At 39.3% G+C, this 27,964-nt stretch overlaps 1 protein-coding gene across 1 annotated transcript; it reads left to right on the top strand.

Annotated features, from left to right (window-relative positions):
• The first annotated feature begins 13,076 nt into the window (after positions 1 to 13,076).
• LOC109212504 (WD repeat-containing protein RUP2) lies at positions 13,077 to 14,917 on the top strand. Its single transcript, XM_019376151.1, has one exon. The coding sequence runs from the start codon at positions 13,370 to 13,372 to the stop codon at positions 14,528 to 14,530; it is 1,161 nt and encodes a 386-aa protein (XP_019231696.1). The 5' UTR covers positions 13,077 to 13,369; the 3' UTR covers positions 14,531 to 14,917.
• Positions 14,918 to 27,964: the final 13,047 nt, after the last annotated feature.

Raw genomic sequence — 27,964 nt, 5'->3', positions numbered from 1 at the left:
AGCATACCTCAACAACTGGACCATCAGAACCACCAGAGCCCGGCAAGCCTCGGGGTAGCAAGGCTGAACAAGCATCATGCACTATCTTTTATTTTTACTAGTTAATTTTTCCTTTCGCATTTTTGATTTCCGCAATAAGAAAAACATTTATGGAATTTATCAAAGCATTTCGATTTTTCTTATAAATCAACACTCTTATTATTTTCTCTCGTTACTTTACATATACAGCATTACTATTACTTATCTCGATGAACCAATGACTGTGACATGCAATGAGACAACGCAATAAACGGACATAGATTCAGAGGAAGATGACATACCGGAGGAGATTGTTAAAGAAGTTGAGAATTTTGAAAACAGATCGAAGTCCAACCTGGACGAGACTGAGATTGTTAACCTGGGAGATGCAGAAAATGTCAAAGAAACACAAATCAGCGTTCACTTATCGTCGTTAGAAAAGAAGTAATACACAGAATTTCTAAGGGAATATGAGGACATATTCTCGTGGTCGTATGATGACATGACTGGTCTGAGTACGTCTATTGTGGCCCATAAACTGCCAACCGATCTGACATGTCCGCCAGTAAAGCAAAAGTTCAGAAAGTTTAAGCCTGATATGAGTCTAAAAATCAAGGAAGAAGTGACCAAGTAGATCAAAGATAAGGTTCTCAGGGTAGTAGAATACCTGACATGGTTAGCCAACACCATGTCAGTTCCAAAGAAAGACAGGAAGGTCAGAGTCTGTGTCGACTACCGGGATCTCAACTGGGCCAGTCCGAAAGACGACTTCCCTTTGACGAATATACACATCCTGATTGACAATTGCGCCAAACATGAGTTGCAATCATTTGTAGATTGTTTCGCTGGTTATCATCAGATCTGGATGGATTAAGAAGATATTGAGGAAAATGATAAGAAGCATAAACAATGGCACGAGAAGTTATCATTCTCTATTAGGGTATCACACCACAGCCCGCACATCAACCGGGGCAACCCCCTATATGCTGGTTTATGGTACAGAAGTCGTCATTCCCGCCGAAGTAGAAATTCCTTCCCTAAGGATCATACAGGAAGCTGAGCTTAACGACGCAGAGTGGGTGAAGAGCCGTTATGAGCAACTAGCCCTTATAGACAGAAAGAGAATGAACGCAGTTTGCCATGGTCAACTCTATCAGAACAGAATGTCCAGAGCCTTCAACAAGAGAGTCAAGCCAAGACAGTTCACACCAGGGCAGCTGGTGTTGAAGAAAATTTTTCCGTATCAGGATGAAGCCAAAGGGAAGTTCTCTCCCAACTGGCATGGCCCATATATGGTTCATCGGGTTCAGACAGGAGGAGCCCTCATACTCGCAGAAATGGACGGAGAAGTCTGGCCGAGGCCAATCAACTCATATGCAGTCAAACGTTACTACGTGTAATTTATATGCTTTCCCATGTGATGTATTTGAACTACGTCTGACCTGATTCCCGTTTAAGAGGGGTTACGTAGGCAACCCTATGGGTTCAGTCACAATTCAATAAAATTTTCATTTCCCCCGCAATTGGAAACTAGGGCAGAATTTTGAGGAGGACCCTTAAAATTCCAAAGTAATTTCAGCCAATCATCGCAAGCAACCGTCAGAAGCATCAACCCATTAAACTGGGGCAGAATTTTGAGGAGGACCCTCAAAATTCCGTAGCAAGAAAGTTCGCAATGTCTTGAGCCACGTCACAGTCGTCGGTTCATCTGAAAGTTGTTTCTTAGTTGTATGCTTATGTCATATTTTTACAAATTCATGCATGTTTATTATCGAAATTGCCTTGTTTAGCAATGCTACCCCCAATGATACATGTCGTATCACCGGATCAAAGACGAACAGGTCAAGCAGAGCCAGCAGGGATGTGAACTAACCTCCTCCCTCTACAACACTCATGATTTTTCTTTGGATGCAGGCACTGGGATTATGAAAGCATCAGGCATGCTATACACTCACAAGCCAGACATTGTTCAGAAATACAATTCTCAGAACTATCGCACTTACCAACATTTGCTATCCACGCACGCCAGGGACATTCCATGTGTCACAATGTCCCCAGCAGTCACGATACCACAATCTGCTATCAGCTAAGAAAGCTCTATCACCATTTTCCCTTTTATTTCTTGCATGAGGCTACCATTCTGCCTTCCGAGACTAAACGATGTCTCCATCTGCATTTTTACATTGCATGAGGATACCATTCTGCCTTCCGAGACTAAACGCTGTCTCCATCTGCATTTTTGCATTACATAAGGCTACCATTTTGCCTTCCGAGACTAAACGCTGTCTCCATCTGCATTTTTGCATTGCATAAGGCCACCATTCTGCCTTCCGAGGCTAAACGCTGTCTCCATCTGCATTTTTGCATTGCATAAGGCCACCATTCTGCCTTCCGAGACTAAACGTTGTCTCCATCTGCATTTTTGCATTGTATAAGGCTACCATTCTGCCTTCCGAGACTAAACGCTGTCTCCATCAGCATTTTTGCATTGCATAAGGCTACCATTCTACCTTCCGAGACTAAATGCTGTCTCCATCTGCATTTTTGCATTGCATAAGGCTACCAATCTGCCTTTCGAGACTAAACGTTGTCTCCATCTGCATTTTTGCATTGCATAAGGCTACCATTCTGCCTTTCGAGGTTGAGCTCTACCTCCATCTACATTTGCACGGCTGAAAGATCGCCACCTTATTTATGCTTGCATGGCTGAAAGATCGCCACCTTATTTTACACTTGCATGGCTGAAAGATCGCCACCTTATTTACACTTGCATGGCTGAAAGATCGCCACCTTATTTTACACTTGCATGGCTGAAAGATCGCCACCTTATTTACACCTGTATGGCTGAAAGATCGCCACCTCTACATTTGCATGGCTGAAAGATCGCCACTTTATTTTACACTTGCATGGCTGAAAGACCGCCACCTTATTTACACTTGCATGGCTGAAAGATCGACACCTTATTTACACCTGCATGGCTGAAAGATCGCCACCTTATTTACACTTGCATGACTGAAAGATCGCCACCTATTGAATCTCATGGGCTGAAAGATCGCCACCTATTGAATCTCATGGGCTGAAAGATCGCCAATTACTGCATCTCATGGGCTGAAAGACCGCCAAATTATCATTGTTCGGAGGCACCATTTTCATAGCTCGAGAACACCATGCCATGGCCTGAGGATCCCTTTTAATCTTTTGCATATCATTACTCAAAGGCATCATGGTTCGGAGGCATCATCCTCATAGCCCGAGAGCATCATTTCATGGCCTGAGGACCCCTTTTAATCTTTTGCATATCATTATTCAAAGGCAACATGTTTCGGAGGCATCATTTTTATAGCCCGAGAATACCATGACATGGCCTGAGGACCCCTTTTAATCTTTTGCATATCATTATTCAAAGGCATCATGGTTCGGAGGCATCATCCTCATAGCCCTAGAGCACATTTCATGGCCCGCGAATTCTTTATTATATGCTTCATGGCCCAGGACATCATGGTCTAAGGACGTCATTCTAACCGTCCGGAGACAATCCTCACGGTCCGACAGGAAATTGCATCATGTTTAAATTTACGCACAATATATGCTTGTATTGCTTATTTGCAGGTAAACCGGCGAGCAACGGCCATCTCGGCAAGAGCTATAGCGCTCCAGTTACCGCAGCCATGACCATTTCCCCGTCCCGAATATTGCGTCCGTTCTTGAAAAGTCTCCATTGGCATACTCTGCCGACGGATCCTAAATTACATATGGCTTGATTGCTGTATAACCAGGGATATGTAGGCAGCTCAAAAGCCAGGGCACAGCCTAAGCCTCCTCGAACCATTTCGTTCGGTCAAAATTGGTCATCATTTCTTTACCCGAAAACTCTTTCATCCTTCCCAGGTAAAGAGAGGCAGCTGTAGATACCCAATTTTTTCCTATATTTTTTTTAATGTGCAAAATACTTTCAAAATAGCATATGCATGCATATATAAGTATGTCCAAATGTTTTACTATTTTTTCTTAATTTTTAAAGATTTTTTAATCAATTTATTGCCTTATTTTATCCATAAAAAACCAATAATTATTCTCAAAAGTATCATTTTTGGTGATTCATTTATTAGATTTTCATATTTAGACTAAAATGTGGCTAATATAATTTTTGCATATTTTTACAAGGTCATTTAGTATATTTAAAGTTCAATTGTAATATTAGCCTTTTTAGGATTAATTACGTTTATATTCATGAAAATTAGGTCTGGTGTTTTTCAATAGTTAATTATATGTTATTAATCATTTTAGTACCATTAATTTATTTCCAGAAATTACTTTACTATTTTTTATAAATCAAACATGGGAAAAGTGGCTATTCAAATGTTAGCCCCATTTTATTTCAATTTTAGTCCGATTTTTGCACCCCCAATTGAACTCAATTGAAACTATTTGGACCCCATGACCCAAATCCAATTTAATCCGACCCAAACCCATCTCCATAACCCGCCCATTCGCCCGTTTTAATCCAGGCCGTTGATCATTCAGATCAACGGCCAACAACCATCCTTTCCTTTTTAATCTCAAACTACCCCCTAACCCTAACCATTTCACACACCCCGCCGCCTCTGAGTCCCCTTCCACTCTCAAAACCTCTCCAACCCTAGCCGCCCACATCAACTACAACCCTAAAAAACTCCCAAATCAATGGCTTCCAAGGTCATTGAAAGCCTGTATCAACCTCCCTAGGCTTCTACATGTTGGATTATTATGGTTTCAAGGTTAGATTTTGAAAGAGCTTGGTCCAGACCTTGGTCGATTTCAGTTTACGGCTGTTCTCCGATCGTCTCTGACCTTTCTCCGGCCAGCCATGGCTATTCGAGTCTGACTCTTGACTCTCCTGCTTAGACCGATGGTTTCAAAGCCTTTCTCACCCCTTGGGGTTCCTCTGAAACCCTAACCTTCAAGGTTCTCTCGATTTCTCTTACATTTGTTTCAGATCTATGTCTGCTCTAATCTTTAAGCGTTTTTCTCGAAGTTTCTCTTAAAACTCCGCTTTCAAAATTCCTTATCCTTTTGATTAAGGTCCTATTAAGTTATTTCGAAACCTTCCTTTGATTTTTGATATGTTTTGCTGTGTTTGCTCGTATTATCCTTCTGCCTGAGTTTGCATGTTAATACCCCTAATTTCTTTTAAATTTTTATTAAATGAATGTTTGTTTGCCAGAGTTTTTGTCCGATCTGTCTATTTTTTTTAAAACCCTTCTATTGTGGAAAATCTTATGGTCTTGGATCTGAGACTGTTAGTTTAAGTGCAGAAGTTCTTTTTGAAATCTTTTGTTCCCTTTGTGCGATTCTTCTGATGCTGGGTTTCTATCTTGTCTTTAACTCGCCTATGTTGAAAGCCCCAATTTTTCTAGGTTTCTTCGTTTGATTTTATGACTGGCCTGTTCTTGTTTGAGTTTCTGTGACTATCTCGCTTCGAGTGTGTTTCTACTGAGTTCCTTATGCCTAACTTACATTAGCTCTATGTGCTTGTGTTCGTCTTGACTAGTCAAGACTTGCCTCTTTGCTTGCTATGTTTGGTTACTCATATCTCACTCTATTTATATGCTAAAACATGACTCATGACTCTCTTTTTGATTGACTCTGAGCTCCCTGTTTCTTGGCCTGATTCGAAAAACTTCTCTTTAAACTTTCGATTCTCCTATTTTAACTTGGTTTATTTGCTTATTCATGGGAACCCATGTTACTCTCCTTAAATCAGTAATTTCGAATCCTTGATTCCTTGATTTACCATGTGCTGATTTTTTATTGTCCCCATATTCTGCAACTTTATTGTGTTTTCTTACCTTATTTGGTTAACCAAGTATTTTACTGACTCTTCATTATTTGTTTCCTTAATTGAACCCCTATGTACTTACCCCTAATTGTCTATTTTATACATGATGCTCTACTTGATTTCTTTCCTTAAAGATTTTCTGCCCATTACCGTTGCTTGATTGCCCCTTAATTAAAGGAGTACTTGCATTGATTTGATTCTAATTAGTACTTGGTTCCATAATTACTATACAATTGTAATTCTTGCCTTATTTTACATGGTTTCGAACTACTATATATACATACTCTCTCATTAACACACACATGAACACTTTTAGTTCTGAACTCACACTTACACTCAAAACACTCTCTCTTGCTTTACTACTTGTACTGTGGCGTGTTTAGCTAGTTGAAATCCAAAGTTATATTTCAAAGTCCTGCTACCTTTATTTACTACATTTTGCTTCTTTGAACTGGTACGTTCTAATTAAGTTTTCAGCCTCAACAACAACATGGTTACTTAATGTTCTTGCATTCTTGTCTGCCTACTGCTTGTTTCTATTTCAGTACCTTTATTTAGCATGCTGTAATTTCTTTTCTCCTGTTCTGAATCAATGTATTATGAATCCTAAATCCCTACCCCAATGTGTTTGATACTTATGGTTTGTTTGGGGCATGACAACATCGAATATTGCTGAACATGACTCAAACTTGGTCCTCTTAGGATCATAAACTCCATGTTACCCTTATATGTTGTATGTTCTGGTTGATTTACAAGCATGACAACACCCCTATTGCTGTGCATGCCCAGAATTGACTCATGCCTAAGTATATAGGCCCTTGCAATGGATTCCCAATCCCCTGCCCCTTTGGTGTGAAATTATCAACTCTTTAAAGCATTAATGGTTGTCTCCTATCACCCTTTCCCTCTTCTTTGTTCCCTCATCTTTTAAAACTCAATTTATGCACTTCCACTCTCTCTTAGACTTATGTTCTGCCCCCTTATGTGAGCCTTGCCTTGGGACCCTTGAGTTCCCTCTGAACTTAGACACATGAGAGCTGGCATTTCCACACTGCACTTGTCCCTATTCTGGTGATGTAATTTGGGTGTGAGCACTGCCCGGGGGTCCTATTGAGGCTCTAGGGAACTTTGCCACACTCAAGTTTGAGAAAGGCTTTGAAGCAATGGCATCTTAAGGCAGTTATTCCATAGCTCAGGGAGGAACCAATAATCGGGCCTCCTCTAGTTTTATTTTTATGTATTTTGATGTAATTTAATATTCTTGGTTTGTAATAATTTGTAATAAACGATTGGGGCTGGCTAGTGAAAAGGGTTGGGTATTTATGAATGTCAAGGGTAGAATCCATGCCTATTGAACTATTTTTAATTTCTACATATTGAAAACTACATTTAGAAACCATGCCTATAGGGTATTTTAATGCTGCAAACTGCATTTAGAGACCATGTCTATAGGACTTCTTGTTCAACTTCATATCTAGATAACCTGCCTATAGGGATCATCTAAAATTCTGCACATTTGTCACCGTTTAGATATCATGTTTTAGGGCCCAATTGATTATAACCCAGTAGTATGCTAAAATCAGTAACGCATAGAAATCATGCCTATAGGGACTCTTAAATAAATCTAATTCGCTTCATTCACAGTCAATGTTAGATATCATGCTCCTAGGGATTAAAATCGGTAATAGTAGACACTATCACCTGCAGAATCTGTAGCCAGTCCAATTTAATTTTGTCCACTCTGAACCTCTTTTAATTAATCTAATTCCCTTGCATAACTAGGTTTGGCAATGCTTGCCTATAGGATTTCAAACAATTCGTTCTGAGTTCTACTGTCTCATCACATTCTGAACTAAGTAGATATCATGCCTATAGGGCCCCGTCTAAACACTTAGGCAAAGCTTAGGCAATATAAATAAAACTAAACTTGCCTCTGTTATTTGTCACAATCAGCAGGTAGGCCCGATCTGTTTCCTAACTGAGTCATGTAATAAGCCAGGCCCGCTGCAATACAACAATCTCCTTTTCCCTCAAGTATTTTTTAGAATCAGACCTTACTCATTTTTTTAAGTCGTGCTATTGCATTGTTTTGTTTGGAGGAGGTATACTTGATCCTTCTGTGTTTATATGTTTCCCCTTTAATGTGCAGTCTTTATATGTTTTGTATGTCGTCTTAGAATTTTTACCTTTGAAACTTCAAATAAGCCTAATATCCCTCCCTTTTAGGATTAGTAGTCCAAAGCGCCTCCGGGACTGATAGGAATGGGACGGGTAATAGCATGCAATAAGTAATCGAGACCAATCCGCGCTTTAATACCTTAACGGGGCGGGAAGGGTAGATATGGATATGATGACCGGTGCGTTAATAACACGTGTAGCCCCTCTCTTGAGGAGTGATTATCGGATATTGCATTGATGTGATCCATATTAAATACAAACCTAGGACCCCTTTCTTTTCATTTGCAAACTCTTTCTTTTTTTAAAAAAAAGACTCTTCTTTTAAAAAATGTTCTTTCTTTTATGTGTTGAAATCCCCTCTTATTTGAGTCTTATCTGCTTATATGTTAATTGCATCTCAAATTTACAATAACTATCTGGCCGGGAACCACACTAGTGGATCCTGAGGGGTGCCTAACACCTTCCCCTTAGGATAATTTCAAGCCCTTACCCTATCTCTGGTTATTCAAATAGAACTTAGAATTGAATCTCTATTGGTGTCCTAATGCACCTTAATCATTAGGTGGCGACTCTTCAAAAAATGCAAACCCAGTTCCCAAAAGGAATGAGTTCTCTCTCCAAATATCATAAACCCGATTTCGCGAGAAAAAGGGGGCGCAACACCAAGCGGACTCCCATGAGCCCTTCAACGATTCTAGAAGAAGACAAAGACGGAAAAAATGTTGATGAAACCATGTACAAGGGAATGATTGGATCCCTTCTATATCTCACAACTAGTCGACCAGATATAATGTTCAGTGTTTGAAAATGTGCTTTAGTCGACTCCCAATGAATCACATCTGACTGCAGTAAAACATATCATTAGATATCTTATTGGCTTTACCGAGTTAGGTTTGTGGTATCCTCATTCAAATGATTTTGATCTAAAAGGATTTTCAAATGCAGATTTTGCAGGTGATAGAAGTGAAAAAGCACCAGTGGAATATGTCAATTATTGGGAAATGTGTTAATTTCTAGGCATAGCAAGAAACAAATTTGTGTTGCATTATCGACTATTGAAGCTATACTTAGCTGTTGGAAGTTGTTGCACTCAAATTCTCTGGATTATGCATCAACTCTTAGACTATGATCTTCATCTTACCTCCACTCCCATTTTATGTGATAATACAAGTATTATTTGTTTGTCAAAATTTTTTGTACATCATTCTAAGGCAAAGCAATAGAAATTAAGCATCATTTTATTCGCGATCATGTTGGTAAGAGTGATGTAGTACTAGAAATTATTAATACTAAGTCTCAACTTGCTGATATCTTTACTAAACCTCTTTTAGAAGAACACTTTTATTTATTGCATAGTAAAATTGGAATTTTTTCCGTGTTATAAAAGGATTTTTCGTTCTTAAGATTGCTAAAATATTTTACTTTGATAAGTGATTGTCTTCATTAATTGTGATATGACCGTAATTATTACATACCATCTATGCCGCTGAAGAGACTCCTCAGAAATGTCACTTCATTATGTTCCCACCCTTTCCCTCTAACCAATGCAACCCATCACACTTCCCAGCGGCTCCTTAAGAACCCTCTTATCTCAGCTTCTTTCATCCCTCACCTAACCGCACTATCATGGCAAAACTGAAAAATCTCTCTTCCTCCACAGTCAAAATGCGCAGTAGATGCCTCCAAAAGACTCAAACCCCTGAAGAAACAGTTGATCTTGAGTAATATCTTGACTCTGATCCTCTCCAAACTAAGAATGAGGGTAGTGACTCGTCGGAAGATCAAGTACTAAGCCAGAAAAAGACTCATGGATCAAACCCCCAAAAGGCTTGCATGCAAAAAAGGAAAAGTGGAAAGCACTGAGTTTGGGACTGAGGAGAAGTTGAACTTATACGGTCCAGCCAAAAGTCTAGGTTTGAATCATATATGTCAAAATCGATGGGATATGGGTGTATTGTAAGTCTCGCTCTTATGAAATATTTTAATTGTGATGTTGTCTCTATTTTTTACTTTCAATGCCTTTCATCTCTATTTTACTCTATTGGAAATATTGTCTTGTCTATGAAGAACCCGTGAGGATGTTCTATGCAAATCTGTTTGTGAATGACAAAGACAATTTGGAGTCAATGGTTTTAAGTACTTGTACTATGCTTGATGCGTATCAATTTGAGAAAATCTTTTGTACTAAGTTTCATGGTTATGATGTGTTTGTTTAAAATTCCTGGCCTAAGATTTTGAAGTTTCCGTAGATGAGGCAAAAATAATCTTGTTTGAAAGTCCCCCTGATATTGGTCCCAAAAGTTTAAATTTTGAACATCGTGTATTAGCTCATATGATTGCAACCACCCTCCTTACTAGGACTAGCTTGTTTAGCACCTTAGCTACCAGGGATAACTTTGTTCTGTATTGTCTTGTGAGAGACAAAAGGTTTTATTGGGTTGTGTGAATTCGTCAGTACTAGAAAGTATTAGAGAAGTTTCATCCTCTACTTCCTGTCTACCCTATGGTCTGCTTATCTCTCATATTCTTGAAGTAATGAAGGTTGATTTGGCACCTTTCTCTCCCAAAACCATCTCCAATACTTATGATAAGATAGCTTTTTCTATGATGGGCTACACATTGAGTGAAAATGGTTGGGTAAGGCGTTCCAAGATTGGAGATACTCAAGTGCAAGTTGAGGCACCTGTTGAACCAACAGAGACTCAGTTGACTGATTCCTACAACCTACAGGAAATTCAGCAAGGATTGGAAGGACCGAAGGACATGCTTGTTCATCCGTGAAAGAACAAGTGGATAAGATCAGGGATGTTACCAAAGAAACATGTACAGATGTGGCTAAACTCTGGATAGACATGAGAGTTACCAAGACACAAAGAATCAGGGCTTTCAACTCCTTGACAGAGAAGATGGGCAAGCTCACCAAAGAAGTTAAAACCACCTATGACTCTTTCTGCACCAAAGTAATCAATACCTTGAAGTATCTAGGGAGGAACTAAGGCCTACTCTGTGTGTTGGATAAAATATTTTTTTGGTACTGTTTATTTTGCACTTGTTCTGTAAGAACTACCTTCCTATGCCTCAACTAAAGGCATATAACTTACGTCATTATCTGCTAGTCTATATGTGCTTATGTATGTTACATATTAATTGCAGTATTACATGTATTGCATAGTTCTTTAATTTTTGATTGATGTTAAAGGAGGAGAAAAATTAGCAACAAAGAAGAAGAGCTCAATCTCACAGGGAGCATCAAGGTTTAGGAGTGCACAGTCTCAAGGGGAGCATCATATAAAGGGAAGTGTCATCTGCTCTGTTACTCCTTTTGTTATACCCATATTTTAATGATGAAAATATCACAAATCTAACTGATCCTAAATGTTTGTAGGAATTCAGGAACTTGGAAGGAAAGATATGCAACTGGTGAAGATGTCAAAAGGAAAGAAATCAATCTGATAATTGAGAAAAGTCTAGAGAAAATAAATCAAATAAGGATGAGTAATCAAGTTCGAGATAAAGAAAAATTTGTGGAGAAAGAAATCAGAAGATCATGATTGACAGAATTCAAAAGGAAGTTGGAATGATCATAGGTCAATCAACTTTAGGCGTTGATTGCTCCTGGAAATCGGGAACACACAAAGAAGGAAAAGCATACCCTAGAATTGAATCCAGCCTTCTTCATGAACTGGATTCCGAGGCAACCCTTGGGTCAAATCTCTTAGAATATATCTTGCCTCAATCAATGGTCCATCTGCAACGTCTGTAAGGATAAGAAGAACTCAAGACCTACCTATATGAAGAACTGAAGGATAGAATGAAGACTTATGCAACTCCACATACAAGTTTCTATATCTTTCTAGTTCTTAGTACAAACAATATATTCTTAAATTTACCAGTGTAAAAAAAGATAGGAAGTTAGAAAACAGACAAGAAGTGGTGTCAAGCATTGAGAACCATTGTAACTGAACGTCGTTAGTGGTGAACGAACAAAAACCACAACTGCTGTAACGATTCTCATATTACAGATCTAAGAGCATCCTTGTGACCCAAGGGAACTGGATGTAACTTGTAAGTACCACAACGGTACCAAAGCAATATAAAAAATATGTGTCTTTAATGTTTTCTTGTTTCTGCTAATTTCTAAGCTGTAAAAGAAAAGGAGTCGACTATCACTTACATTAGTCAACTGATTTTTAGTTAGTCAAAATTCACCCACCCCTCTTGTATTTCAGTATTTGACTTATATATGAAGTATAATTTTCTGGCAATTAGTGTTCGCTTGACCACCCTTTATATAGTATGGCTACGCTACTGGGTATGTATCGGATTTATCTGATTCCAGTTTACATATAAATTTATATGTACAAAATTACTAAAAGTACAATAAATAGTGAGTATGAACCTTTAACTTTAAAAATATATGTTTAACCAGAAGGTTTAAAATTGGAAGCCGCTTTTGACCACAAACACAGTTCATAAAATTAATAGCATAGATATTTGATAGGACATATAGATGTAAATTTAAATCCAAGAGCTACTTAAGCACGGACTCATAAAAACATACGTGGAGGCACAATCGATCATAGCCTAAATCTATATCCACACATTATTTGGTTAAAGAGAAAGTGCCAGTCTGGTTTTTCCTATTCAAGAAATGCCATGATTGTCCCCACATTCTGAGTCTAGTGGTACAAAAAATCATGGGACACTAAATAAAATGGGACAAAAATTATTAGGTCTCGGGTTTATATTCCAGTGAAGACAAAAGTATTAGGTAATTTTTTCCATCAGTTCAACCCTTATTAGATAGAGTTAATCGATACTCATGCCGGTAGAAGTAATAAATACTCCCATAAAATTAATGGATATGCATGCAAGCCAATCTTGGATACAACGATTATCAACAAAAAATATGGGACACTATCCGTTTCCAACTTGCAAAGCTGAAAAAAATAGTTACTATATCAACTCCCTTATGTTAAATTCTCAATATCTCATTGGACTTTAATTAATAAGAGTACAGAATCTTTATGAAGAGACAAAAGGCTTTGCTTATTCCACGTAACACTGTGTGCATTAGTATCCACAACATTTAAGTTTCTTTGCAAAAGAAATATGAGGTACATATGCTACCACAATTCCTTTTTGTCTCCTCCACTTGTAATACTACTAAACCATATACTATTCTCTTCTCTCTACACCAATAACCAAATCTAACTCCAATTCCCTTGATTCTTTAGTACTCATATAGTTTATTTTTCTTGCTTAATTTCCTAAAATGTCTTGCACCAACTCTTCTATTTGCTACTATACAACTACTATTTAAAAAGTTAACCATCACTTTGACATGAATGGGAAATGACAGATATCTCATCAAGACAAGAAGCAATAGCAGAAATACAAGTAGCAGAAGGAGAAGAGAAATTAGGATCAGAATTAGTAGAAAGAGAAGAAGAAGATGATGAAAAAGCAAGAAGTGAATGGGATTTTCATCTTTCTACTTTCATTTCTAATTCTTGCAATAATAGCATTAATGGATCTGCTTGTGATACACTTGGTGTTTTAGAATTTGACCCTTCTGGTAATTTCTTAGCTTCTGGTGGAATAGCTAGGAAAATTAGAATTTACAACGTAAATTCTTTGTTACAAGAAGGGAGAGAAGGTGGAAGGCTTGTTTCTTTGGATCATGGCAATGCATGTAACTTTTACATGTGTACTCCAGCAAAACTCAGTAGTCTAAAATGGAAACCCGGATGGGGGAGTCGGGTTTTAGGGTCGGGTGATTATGATGGAGTTGTTATGGAATACGACTTAGAGAAGAAAATGCCCGTTTTTGAACGAGATGAGCATGGTGGTAGACGGGTTTGGAGCATTGACTATTGCCATTCGGATCCCGTTTTGGGTGCATCCGGGTCGGACGACGGAACCATGCAAATGTGGGACCCCCGTTGCGGGGACGACGGGAAGTGCTTGGCTATGGTACAACCTAGCAAGCAATGTAATCCGGTATGTTGCGTGGAATTCAATCCGTTTAAAGGGCCAATCGTGGCCGTTGGATGCGCTGACCGGAGGGTCTATGCGTATGATGTGAGGAAAATGACGGACCCACTTTTCGTCCTCGACGGACATCAAAAAGCGGTTACCTATATTCGATTTCTTGATGAACGTACCATTGTCTCTTCGAGCGTAGACGGGTGTTTAAAAATGTGGGATACGGAGAATCAACATGTTATTCGTACCTATAAGGGGCACGATAATAGTAGGAGGTTCGTTGGGTTATCGGTATGGAGACCTGGTGGATTAATTTGCTGTGGGTCGGAAAGTAACCAAGTCTATGTGTATGACAAGAGATGGGGTGAGCCAATATGGGTTTACGGGCGCGAATCCATGGGTGTCACGGGGTATGACCATGGGTTCGTTAGTAGCGTATGCTGGCAGCAAAAGGAAGATAATCGATGCACACTCGTGGCAGGGGACTCGGATGGAGTCTTGCGAGTTTTTAGTGGTAAAAGAAGATAGACATAGTCAGTGACGACGGACACAGAATTAAAATTTCACAATTTACCAGAGAAAAGGTTTTGCCATAACCATATGGCAAATTGTGTACTATTATTTTTTATGAGAAGTCATAGAAACAATGGCCAACCCAAAAAGGTAACCCTTTTTTTTTTTTGTGCACTTCTTCTCTTTCGTTTACAGGAATTAGAGGAATTATTGGTCATTTACATTGTCTGAAATAGGTAGAGGATTTTATAGAGAAATCTAAAGAAAAAGGGAATGAATTTCAATGCCATTTTATTCCTTGTTCTCTCTTCAAGGTGACTGTAATAAAAGCGAATATTACTGACAGAAATTTTTATATGTATGCTTTTGCTGAATATCAGCAATGCTGAAAGTTATACCGAATATATTATCTTATTTTTCCTTAATGCGATGTGTATGTTTTGTTTGGAGAACGTACAGGCACGTAAATTAAAGACCTTAGACTGTGTGCTATTAATTAATTTACTCCAAGATTCGTTTGATAAGAATTTTATGCGTTTCATTCCTCCATTCACCAAGTTCATGTTGGTGGAAAATGCTTAAATAATTTATAGATCAACCCGTACTTGGAAGAGTAAATTTTGTCATATATATGGGACAATGGAATAGAAGGGCTTTGTTAACTAAGAGAACATTTCAGAGACACGATTTGTTACTTCATTTGATGTCTCTGGGGAATAGAGAAAAAGGTTAAATTGGCTCGTGATCTAATAATCGTACTCTAATAATTCATGTTGATCTACTTGATTATTAGATGAATATATGAAAGAATTAATCATATCTAGTTTATGAAGTCCTACAATTAAGAAAGAATTTAGATTTTAGGTTTGTTTGCCTTGGTCAAATGAATCTTCTTTACCGGAAAATTTCGATGTTTTTGAAACAAAAGCTTGAAACGAAAATATACAAATCTAGTGTCCATATTTGGTCAGTCTTCGTGAATTGTGCAGCTGTAACATGTCCCTTTTTTTCGAACTGTAAAATTTTCTTGAAAAGAAACAAACATTAAGAGAGAAGTCTTAATTAACGTTATTATGGGATCATATTGAGTTTGTTATTATGGTTGTTCAGGGGCGTATGCAGGATCTTTTGTAAGCGATGTCGATATTTATATAAGAGTGTAAATTAACGTTAATATTATATTTCTATTTTCTAAACGATAATAGTCTTAATGCATTAGTTTTATGAAGTCTTAAGTTAGAAGAGGTCTTGAGTTCAATTCTACTTAACTCTAATTTTTAACAAAAGGCTCTTCAAATATTTGCCAAAAATATGTTCTAGTTCAGGTCCAAATTTCCGAACTCTTAAAGTAAAAGCAAGAACATCAACAGTATGCCAGACAAGAATACATGTCAAGTGGTGTCGTTTTATGTTTATTATTTGTTTCGACACGTATAATTGCATGTTTAGTAAAATTTTCCGACGAAACGGTGTCGCGTGACATGACTTCGTTCAACATATGTCCTCCCCTTATGCTTGAGCTTTAGCTTGATGAGCGAGAACAAACATGCATCTATTGTTAGACTTTTCTGTTTGAGCTCTTGGCTCTGAAGGACCGTAGATTAGAAAGTACTTGCTAAAAACAATCCCATTCATCCAAAAGAGAGGGGAAGTCACGAGAATGTAGTCCACAACTTTAGCTATGAGTCAAATGTTGTAGTTCTTGACGTGTTGTATTGGATGCCTCCAAGTATTACAAAGTGCCATTTAAAGGAAAGGAGGTGATGAAGAAGAGACAATATAATCAAGAGATGTATGTTGAGGTGCGAATTGAACCCTAGTTAAAACGTATATATTAGAGGGATTATTTAATTCCAGTGTTTTCACCAAAGTTTATTATAATCTAGTAATACCAACAGAACAGCTTCATTCACTCTTCTCTTATTTACCTACATCTAGACAAAAAATATTGAACAAAAGCGATCTTCCTAAAATTAAGAAAGCAGATCAGTCGACTGCGGGCTATAAAGGCCTGAGGCTGGGGCAGCAGTATCATAGGAGAAGCGATAAGCCCTTCAATCTACTTTTTTTATATTACGGGTATGATTCGATTCGCACATTAGTATTGGTTCCTCCTTTGTAATAGAAAAAAAAATGTTAAAAATAAAAACTCTAGTGTTGGTGTTGCACTGTCAGCGTCTTGGTGCCTCCACCAAGATTAGATAAGATTTTTCCTATGTGGAAAAGATATTGGATAAAATGATTGAAACCTTACCTAGATTCCAAATAACCAGCTATATGGGTCAGTACAGTGACATGCATGTCAGAATGAGAGGGGCAGCAAACTTATGTGCACTTTCTTTTGTTATCGTCTTTCTTTTCATATTTCTCTTTTCCTTCCTTTTCTTTTTCAGTAAAAGAAGAGTACTATAGATATATCAAGATTAGGTGTCAGTCGATCGCTGCCATTTGTTTTGTCAAATATTTTCTCTACTTATTATGTTAACAAGTTTCATGCATAGATTGCCCTTTTATTAATCCTGCAATGACAGTCCATTCATGCCGCCGTATTTTCCTGTGACTTGGACTTTTGTAAGGGTTAAGAAAATAATGGTAAGATGCTTATCGGAAAATATTTATACCAATTTAAACCATGGGTTAATCCTTGTTATAATCCCAAGATAGTCTGGTTTTGAACCACACAACCCCTTGTAGAATAGAAGTCACCTAAAAATCTCATTATATGAGCAATCAGTCATATGTATCTTGCCAAAAATATCGTCATAGAAAAAATTTAAAAATACTCTCAGTACCATGACAATATTTGTATTTGGAGAGTCAAAACAATTTTTGCTTATGATTTTAATAAAACATTCTACTATTTTTAACTATGATATATTCTGAGTTATAAATAAGTAAATTTTAAATCAAACAATAAGCCATCAATGTTAAGATCTGTTGACATACACATAGGCCCAGACGTACACACAAGCCCAACGAAGCCCAATAGCTAGTATTTCAGCTTTGTATATTTTGGTTTTGTATTATTTAGTGAGATAGATAGCCTCATTTTACATTTTGTTTTGCATAGCCATTTTTATGTAAGTATATATACGATGAAATATTCTAGAGAGAACAATTTTGGGCTCCTAATGAAACATCAGATATTTTCTTGTCATTCTCTCTCTCTCTCTCTCTCGTTCTCTGAAATTTTGGGCGTTTCCACCATGGAAATTCCCTTTTAGCTTCCGCAAATTCTCATGTTAATATGGTATCAGAGCAGGACACGAGTTCCTGTACTCGATTGATTTCATTCACTCGTACTTGTACAGTTCAATCTTCACAATTCTAGGTTTTCTAAACCCTAGGGTTTGATTTGGGATTTTCTTCGATTGAGACGAAATTCAACCTTAGCCATGGCTTTTCAAAGATATAATGACGGTTTGCTGGTGATTTTCCTCTGATTTCGATCGGTATTCCGTCTTCTGCTCAGGATTCATTTGAAGGCCTTGTCTTTTTCGGGTAGTGAAAAAGGACGGTATTTTCTTCTCTAATCTCAAATTGCATGCCTCAATTCCTAGTAGATTTCTACTGTATTTGAGTATATTGGATACAAAATGGGTGATGAGCGTGTGAATTCATCTAGTCAGTCCCAATTCGATGGCTTTGCCATATTCACTCTAGATCCCTCACATCCTCTCTATATTCATCCCTCAGACAGTCCTGGCACTCACTTAGTATCTCCGCCTTTCGATGGTACTGGATTTGTTGTCTGGCGTAAAAGCATGTTAGTTTCCCTTTCTGCCAAAAATAAATTGGCACTAATTGATGGTCGTCAGCCCAAACCTCCTAATAACTCACCTTATTATTCCTACTGGGAAAGGTGTAACGATATGGTGGTCGCTTGGATCACCAATTCTCTTTCTAGAGACATTGCAACCAGTGTCCTAGGTTATGACATTGCGAAAGAGATTTGGTTGGACTTAAATGAAAGATTTGGTCAGTCTAACGGTTCTAAGTTCATTCAGATACAAAGGGAAATTGGAACCATTTCCCACGGAACATCAGACATAGCCTCTTATTTCACAAAGTTTCGTAGTCTTTGGGATGAACTTCAGACTGCTTATGTAGGTCCTACATGTTCATGTGGTGCTTTACCCAAATTCCTTGATGAAATGAAATTGTTCTGGTTCCTAGCTGGACTAAATGAGTCATATAGTACCGTCAAAAGCAACATTCTCATGATATCACCACTCCCATCAGTTAGTAAGGCCTATTCCATGCTACAACACGATGAGAGACAAAGGGAAACATCCCCAGCTCCAAGTTTCTCCAGTGATTCTGTGTCTTTTTCTGCATCCTCCACTCCTTCAACCCATTCACAAAATCATGGTGGGCAAAGACCTTTCAATCAGAAGATTCATTTTGAGTCAAAGAAGCCTGGACAACCCATGATGTGCAGATATTGCAAAAAACCAGGTCATACCATTGAGAAATGTTACAAACTCCATGGTTTTCCTTCTGACTTCAAGTTCACCAAAAACAAGAGATCAGCTTCCTGTGTTCAAGCTGAGGGTACTAATTCTACTCCATTGACCTCATTCATGGAACAACCCTCACCTGTCAACCATGGATTCACTACAGAACAATATCAGCACCTTCTAACTCTCCTGAAGCAGTCACATATTTCTTCTGGTATCTCAAGTGATTCTCATTCTGGAGACAATCATGCATATGCCCATTTTGCAGGTTTGTTTTGCAGTTCTGTAGTTAGGTATGTGGATTTTCATGCTTGTGCATCTTAAGATGCTTGGATTTTCTTCACAATTAACTGTTGACACTTGGATTTTAGACTCAGGGGTTACTAATCACATGACACCTCACAAATATCTTCTTCACAATCTTCAACCATTAACTAGACCTTACTTAATCACTCTACCAAATGGTTACAAAGTAAAAGTTGTATCTACTGGATCTTTACAACTTAGATCTGATATTGTGTTACACAATGTTCTGCTTGTCCCATCTTTTCAATTCAACTTAATTTCAATATATCAGCTTCTTTTACAACTTCATTGCATTGCAGTTCTAACTACTTCCCATTGCTTCTTACAGGGCCCTTCTCTGAAAAGGCCACTGGGAATTGATAAGGCTGACAATGGATTGTATTTTCTTCATCTTGATGATAGCCCTTTAGTTTCCTCCTTCCCAACTGATGTTTCATGCACTGTTTCATCTTCTGTTCCTGATGTTTCTCCTATTTTCAATTCTGCCAATCCCCTTCCCATTAGTCCCTCATGTAATCCATCAGTTGATATTAATAAAACGGATTTGTTTTGGCATCAAAGAATGGGTCACATGCCTTACAACAGAATGAAATCTATTCCTTTTATCTCTTCACAAATCTCCTCTAAACAATCATTCCTATGTCCTATATGTCCTATGGCTAGACAACAAAGGTTGCCCTTCCCTGATAGCACTACTCAATCTACTGCTCCTTTCCAATTGGTCCACATTGACATTTGGGGACCCTATAACACTATTACATATAATGGTTTTAGATATTTCATTACTTAGTGGATGACTACTCTAGGGTAACTTGGACCCACTTACTTTCTAGCAAAAGTAATGCTCTATCTGTACTCAAAGCTTTCACCTCTATGGTGCAGAATCATTCCCACACTTCAGTTCAGACCTTCAGGTCTTATAATGCCTTTGAACTAGGCTCTAGTCTAGAGTCCAGATCCTTCTTTTCTTCTCAAGGAATTCTGCACCAGACCACTATTGCCTACGCACCACAACAGAATGGTATTGTGGAAATGAAACATAAACACCTCTTAGAAACTTCCAAAGCATTATTATTTCAATCCAACTTGCCTACTAAATTATGGGGTGAATGTGTCCTTACATCTACATATCTCATCAATAGGTTCCCTTCTACTGTCCTTAACAACATATCCCCTTTTGAGAAACTACATGGCCATTCACCTTCTTATGATCATCTTAGATCATTTGGATGCCTTTGTTTTGCTACATCTCCTAAATATAGTAGAGACAAATTTCAATCTAGAGCAATCCCTTCCATTTTCCTTGGCTATCCTTGTGGGAAGAAAGGATACAAATTACTTAATATGTCCTCTCAATCTATCTTCTACTCTAGAGATGTTGTTTTTCATGAGCATGTTTCTCCCTTCTCCACTAATTCTTCTACCACTTCCCTTCCTTCACCTTCCAGATTTGTTGATGTTACTCATCACCATACTCCACCTGTCCCCTCTCATTCTGTTTTTCCTCCTATTCCTCCTAATTCTACATCCTCACCTGTTTCTGTTCTTCCTGATGATCCCTCTCTTTCTCCTCCTACTGCTGTTCCGAAATCTTTACCATTTTCCATTTCTGCCTCATCTCCCTCCAATCCTCATACATCTGATCCTCCTCTTAGAAGATCCCTTAGAGTGCCACATCCACCTCCTCATCTAGCAGACTACGTCTGTTCTGCCCCTGTATCTATTGTTCCTCATATGTCTTCCATAGAATTGCACTTGCATGAGCCTCAATACTATCAACAGGCTGTTTCTAATCCTGCTTGGCAGGAGGCTATGCTAAAAGAATTTCAAGCATTAGAAGCTAACAACACCTGGGATATTGTACCTCTTCCCCTTAACGAAAAGGCTATACCTTGCAAATGGGTGTACAAAATAAAATAGAAATCTGATGGTTCTGTTGAGAGGTACAAGGCACGGTTAGTCATTAGGGGTGATACTCAGAAGGAGGGAATTGATTACAATGAAACATTCTCCCCGCTTGTCAAATTTACTACTATCAAGTGCCTTCTTTCCCTTGCTATAAAGAGGAACTGGCTTGTCTATCAACTTGACGTAAATAATGCCTTCCTCCATGGTGACCTTCATGAGGAAGTTTACATGAAGATCCCACCTGGGCTGCAGGTTTCTTCTACTGGTTCTTCTTCTTTCCCTTTGGTATGCAAGCTCAAAAATCTTTGTATGGCCTCAAGCAATCATCCAGACAATGGTTTTCTAAATTGTCTGAAGCTTTGTCTACAAGAGGTTACATTTCTAGCATGAATGACTACTCCCTGTTCACAAAGTCTATTTCTACTTCTCTTACTGTAATAGCTGTTTATGTTGATGATATCTTACTAGCTGGGGATGATGTTGCTAAATTGGATAGTGTTAAGCTATTTCTTGACCAACAATTCAAAATAAAGGATTTGGGGACAGTCCATTATTTTCTTGGTTTGGAAGTCACTCAATGTTCTGAAGGATACATCATTAGCCAACAGAAATTCACACAGGACTTGCTGGCAGAATTCCATTGTAATAATTTTTCCCCTATTGTGATTCCTCTTGATACTTCTGTCAAGTTGACTGCTGATATGGGTGCCCCATTAACTGATCCTAGCACCTATCGGAGAATTATTGGAAAACTCAACTTTCTCCAACACACAAGGCCAGATATATCTTTTTGTGTTCAACATTTAAGTCAGTTCCTTCAAGCTCCTCAAGTTCCTCATATGCTTGCTGCACTCCATGCCCTGAGGTATCCATCCAATGCTCCTGCTTTAGGGATTCTTCTTTCTTTATCTTTTGATACCTCTATCAAAGCCTACTCTGACTCTGATTGGGCTGGCTGTGCTGAGTCAAGGAGTTCTGTTTCTGGTTTTTACATTACACTTGGTGGTTTACCAATCTCCTGGAAAAGCAAGAAGCAACCCACTGTTTCACTATCTTCTGCTGAAGCAGAATACATGTCTCTCAGAAAAGTGGTTGCTGAGGTTTCTTGGTTGGTCAGGATACTAGATGATCTTGGTTTGCATGTTTCTGCTCCTGTTCCCATCTTTTGCGACAGTCTTGCTGCTTTACACATTGCCAAGAATCCAGTATTTCATGAAAGGATAAAGCATATCAAAATTGACTGCCATTATGTCAGTGAGAGTCTCAATTCAGGGCTTATATCTCTGCATTTTGTCCCCAGTTCTGCCCAGCTTGCTGATATTATGACCAAGCCACTTCCTGGGCCCTTTCATCATTCTTTACTTGGCAAGCTTGGTGTGCTGTCACCCCCAAGCTTGAGGGGGGGTGTTGACATACACATAGGCCCAGACGTACACACAGGCCCAACGAAGCCCAATAGCTAGTATCTCAGCTTTGTATATTTCAGTTTTGTATTACTTAGTGAGATAGATAGCCTCATTTTACATTTTGTTTTGCATAGCCATTTTTATGTAAGTATATATACGATTGAATATTCTAGAGAGAACAATTTTGGGCTCCTAATGAAACATCAGATATTTTCTTGTCATTCTCTCTCTCTCTCGTTCTCTGAAATTTTGGGCGTTTCCACCATGGAAATTCCCTTTTAGCTTCTGCAAATTCTCATGTTAATAAGATCATGTTGAACATCAGATACACAGATCCCCATATCCAAACCTTGTTAGCTTAATCGAACCGCCCTCAATATTGTTAAAATTCTCATGATTGAGCTGGAGCAATTATCATATTTGGAGCAGAGAAGAAGCATTTCGAGAAGAGAAAGTAGAGAATGAAATCTTCATCTTTAATTGTATCGGAATTACACGGTACAACTCTATATAACTAACTTTTACTCCAACTAATTAACTAATGCCAACTCATGGATGGTTGTACAATTAACAGACTAATACGCTAACTACAGTTACAAGGTGAACTAACTATAATTAAGTTAAAACACACGTGAGCTAGGCACTACATGCGTGGACACATCCTTTACACCCCGCTCCCTCCCCTTCCTCTCGCCCCTAAAGCTAGGACTACTGAAGATGTTTTTTAGTCCTAGCTTGGACACCAAATATCATGTTGAGATCGCCCAACTCCCTTAGTTAGCATGACAACTTCTTGTTCTATAGTAGGTACATAGATGGTACTAATCAGTCCATGTTGAATCTTTTCTTGAATAAAGTGGAAGTCGATATCAAAATGTTGCGTGTTTTCATGAAACACTTGGTTCGCAGCAATTTAAATGGTTGATTTGCTATAATAGTAGATGGAAACAGAAGAAGAATGAGGAACACCCAACTCCTTGAACAAACAAAGAATCCAACTCACCTCAACTACCGTAGAGGTCAAACTCCTATACTCAGCCACTGCTGAGCTGCGAGAGATGGTTAACTGCTTCTTAGACTTCCATGAAATCAAGGAGCTGCCAAACTTGACAAAATACCCTATGACAGACATGCGTGTGTTGGGGCACGCAGCCCAATCAACATCACAAAAAGCTAAGAGAGAACCTGAGCAGGTAGCACTCAATAAAACAACTATACCAGGACTAGACTTAACATATCTCACGATCCTTATTGTAGCCTCCAAATGGGAAGTCTTGGATTTATGCATGAATTGACTCAAACACTGCATTGCAAATGAACTGTCAGGACGAGTAATAGTTAAGTGGAGCAAATTCCCCAGCAATCTCTGATAGGGGCCAGGATCAGAGAGTATAGAATCACCAGTAGAAGCTATTTGATTATCATATTCAGTTGTAGTATTTGAGGTTCTGCTCCGTAGGAGAATGGACAGGTTTGGACCCTTGATAACTGTGATTTTAACACGTTTTATGCCCATACTTGCCTATGCTTTATGTATGAATTGTCATAAAATAGACCCAGAATGCTTACAAACTGCGCTTGATTGCAGGTTTGAGCGACAAGATGACAAAAGTCAAAAATTAGCTCGAAACGGAGTGAAACCTGCTCAAGTGTCAAAAATCATTGAAGTGGGGACAAGAGAACCTAGCGCGGACCGCACTGTTTTGCTGCGCGGCTCCTCTGGCCAGCGCGCTAGGAGATTCAGAGAATTACATTTCAAGTGGTAACATGCGCGGTCCGCGCTCCTTTCTACGCGGTCAGCGCTTGGGGGATTCAGAGTCTTGAAAATTCAAGGCAAAGTCCCACGCGGCCGCGTTCCATTTGTGTGCGGTCCGCGTGGGTGAGATTCAGAGAGGTGTCAAATTGCCAAATTCCTTCCACGCGGTCGCGCTTCATTGTTGCGGTCCGCGCCCATTAGCCTACGCGGCCGCGCTACCTTTTGCGCATGTCCGCCGTCCTAGCTTAAAAGTGAGTGATCGAGGACCAAGACCCCTACGCGGCCGCGCTGCATTTTCTGCGCGGTCCGCGCCAGCCCGGCAGGGTATTTTTATCCAGTTTTTCTAGCCTAGTATAAATAGAATATTTTATTATTTTACGAAAAGCATTAGATATCAGATAGCAGTTGCACTCGTGAGAATCAAGTTTTAGCCTATTTGGGCATTTTCATCTTGTTTATCGTGGATTCTTGTAGATTAACATTCTAGTTAATTAATATGTTGATTTTATTACTACTTCTTCAATTTCTGTTGCTATTATTTGTCTAGCTAAACCCAAAGCTAGGGTTGTGGCTCAACCTAGTGTGGGTATTAATGGTGTGATTGTTTAATGCTTGAATGATGTTGGGTGTTTGCTTTGGGTTAATTTTATGATTTAACTAGGATTTGGTGGTTGCAAAACACTAAGTCTAGCTTAGTGGGTCTTGACTCTTCTTGAGAAAGAGTGTCTATGATCCAAAATTAACCCAACAAGGAATTGGGATGTGGACCGCATGAGAATGGTAGTCCCAATTAACGGGTTAAACTTCGAGAGAGTAATACCGCAACTTGAATCCCCCCTAAGTTGCTGGGCTTGTTGGCCACTTAGCCAATTTGGTCTCGAGTAAGTCATTTGGGCAAAATCACTCTTTCTGCCGAGAGGTTTGTGAGACGTGAGTGCATCGTGCAACGGTTATGCAATAAGCTCCATAAATCATCATTCTTGTATTAGGAATCTCTAACCCGTTTTTAGTTGACCACTCTAGGTAAAGTTGCCAACGACCCCTATGTCTTTTCTCTATCTGCATTAACCTAGAATTAATATCTTAGCATAATCGTTTAGTTATAATTAGTTAGTTGTTAAATTGTAGTTGATAATCATAAAACCCAAAAAATGATAGATGTCAATTAGAAAGCAAACACACATTTCTAGGGGACTGAAGCAAATATCAACTCCCTTTCTAGCTCCTGTGGACAATTGACCCCGATAACCTACTTGTGTAAAAGTATAGCGCCCACTCTTCCTAAGGTTGAGTCCGCAGCAATCAACTCTCTTTGGGCGCCGTTGCCGGGTGTAGCCTTACCGGTGTTGACATATTTTGTAGCTAGTTTGTGTGTTTTGCTTCTCTTTCCTCTTTTTTACTAACTTTATTTGTGTTGATCCATCATGGTACACATGGCTCAAAACGGAAACTGACCCTCCTATGGCAATGCCTTGGCAGGGAGGAGGTGCAAGATGTTAGCAGATGAGCTTCCGGTCCTCAAGTACCACGGAGAGGTAGAAATGCATGCTATCCACATGATCCAAATCCCAGACCCTCCTCGCCACCGCCAAGCAGTGGGCCCCAAAGTTTTCCAACCAGGGTTATGCAAGTTGCATCGTTCCTCCTCGAATCCGGGCGGGGTAACTTCAAATCACAAATGTTCATGTTGATACCCTGCTCGAGCAAAGGGATATTTTACGGGCGCCTCCGACCAAATGCATACCAAGAAACTTGAAGGGCGTTCGTAGATTACTTGCTGGACGGCAGCACAGCAAAACAAATGTGTTAGAGGATGCGTTGCCGATGACGGCTTTTCCCGTTTTCTCTTCGGGGCAAAAGCGTTGGACCTGCGTTAGAAAGGTTACCAAATCATTTCTATCACCACATGGGATGAATTGGCGGACAAATTTATTGCCAAGTTCTTTCTCCAAGTCATATGGCGGCTCTTCGGGACGAGATTCTAGCCTTCAAGCAAATGCCAACGGAACCATTGCATGAGATCTGGGCAGCGATATAGAACAATGTGAAGGATGCCCTAACAACGGACATGACTGAGGCGATGATCCAGCAGACTTTCTATAGCGGCATTCAACACCACGAATCAGTGCATTGTGAACGCAAATTTGGCCGGTGGGAACTTTATGAACTTTCCTTACCAAAGAGGCATGTTGGACGTACTTGATGAAATGGCTGACGCCTTTCCGGCCATGGCAAGCCGAGCGAATGTACCCCAAGGTACCCCACGCGTCATCCATTTGCACAAGGAGTGTGCAGTGATCCATGGCCAAGCTATCTGCCCGAACTTACAACAACAAAAATCAGTTGCGAAGGCGGCAATTGCAAACAAAAAAAAGCACCAAAACCGCGCGCAAGTCAATTGCAATGGAGAATGTTTCTATGCTAAAAAAGGAGGCAAAAGAGGGCACAACAACCTCAAGGTAAATGTGAGCATTTGACAACAACATGATGGTGTGGTTATCCTCGAACGAGGGTTTTGATGATCAAGTGAGGAATGCCAATATGTTAATAACTATTCAAGGAATAGAAGAAATCCAAGGAATCAACAATGGCAAGCCCCTGGCAATTGGGGCATAATCAACAAGGAGGCGGCAGATTGGAATAACAATAATCAACAACAAGGTGGTAACAATGCGAACAAATAAATCAGAACAACAATTTGGGGTAATCAAGGTAATAACAAGGCAATTTGGAACGGGAACAACAGCAATTGGAACAACAACAATAAGCAATCAAGGAGGGATTGAATAATCGTGGGTTAGCGGGGCAAAGGCTTTCAAGCCCCCATGTTCCAACAAGCCAAAACAATCCACCCCCCTTTCAGTACAAGGGCCTGTTCTTCTGGAAGTGATATGTGGGACGGATAGAAATGATGGTTTCGACGCAGATGAATGGAAAAAGAACACAATAATCTGACGCACAATTGGCTTCGCATAAAATCTATCCGGAACCTTAGAGGTGCAGATAGGGCAAATCTCTCAAGCCTTAAATACCCGACAAAAGGTGCGCCCTACCAAGTTGATACGGTAGTTGAACTCGAAGGGTAATCAATCATGTGATGCGGTTACAAACTAGGAGGATAGAGCGGTGATGTGCATGCCTCGGTGAGAATCAAAGTTGTGAATGATGAAATTGAGTTGGCTTGATTGATGATGCACCTTTGAATGTTGACAATGTGGTTGAAACCAAAAGTGACAATGATGAGCGGATTGATATTATATGAGGCCGGGGATAGAGACTCAAGATACCGTGAACCCGTCTAGGGAACATATTATTGATCATTACTCGAGCCGGCGGTGCCAAGGGCCGAAGGCACCCTTGCCTAGGGACCACCCTTACCATATCCCTCAGCGGTTAGCAAAGCAAAAGAACGACAATCTGTTCAAAGAAATTCAATAGACATGATGATGGAAGAGCCTCACAATCAATGTTCCTTTAGTGGAGGCACTTGAAACAAATGCCTGTGGTACGCAAAAATTTAGAAGGATTTATGTCACAAGAAGTGTTCTCATGGAGTGTGAAACAATAAAGATGACGCACCAAGTTTAGTGCGATTGTGATGTTCTATGGCCCC

Source organism: Nicotiana attenuata, unplaced genomic scaffold (assembly GCF_001879085.1).
Source record: "Nicotiana attenuata strain UT unplaced genomic scaffold, NIATTr2, whole genome shotgun sequence".
NCBI classification, from domain to species: Eukaryota; Viridiplantae; Streptophyta; class Magnoliopsida; order Solanales; family Solanaceae; genus Nicotiana; species Nicotiana attenuata.
Note: the sequence above shows the minus strand (reverse complement) of the source record. Positions and strands in the feature narration are given on the sequence as shown.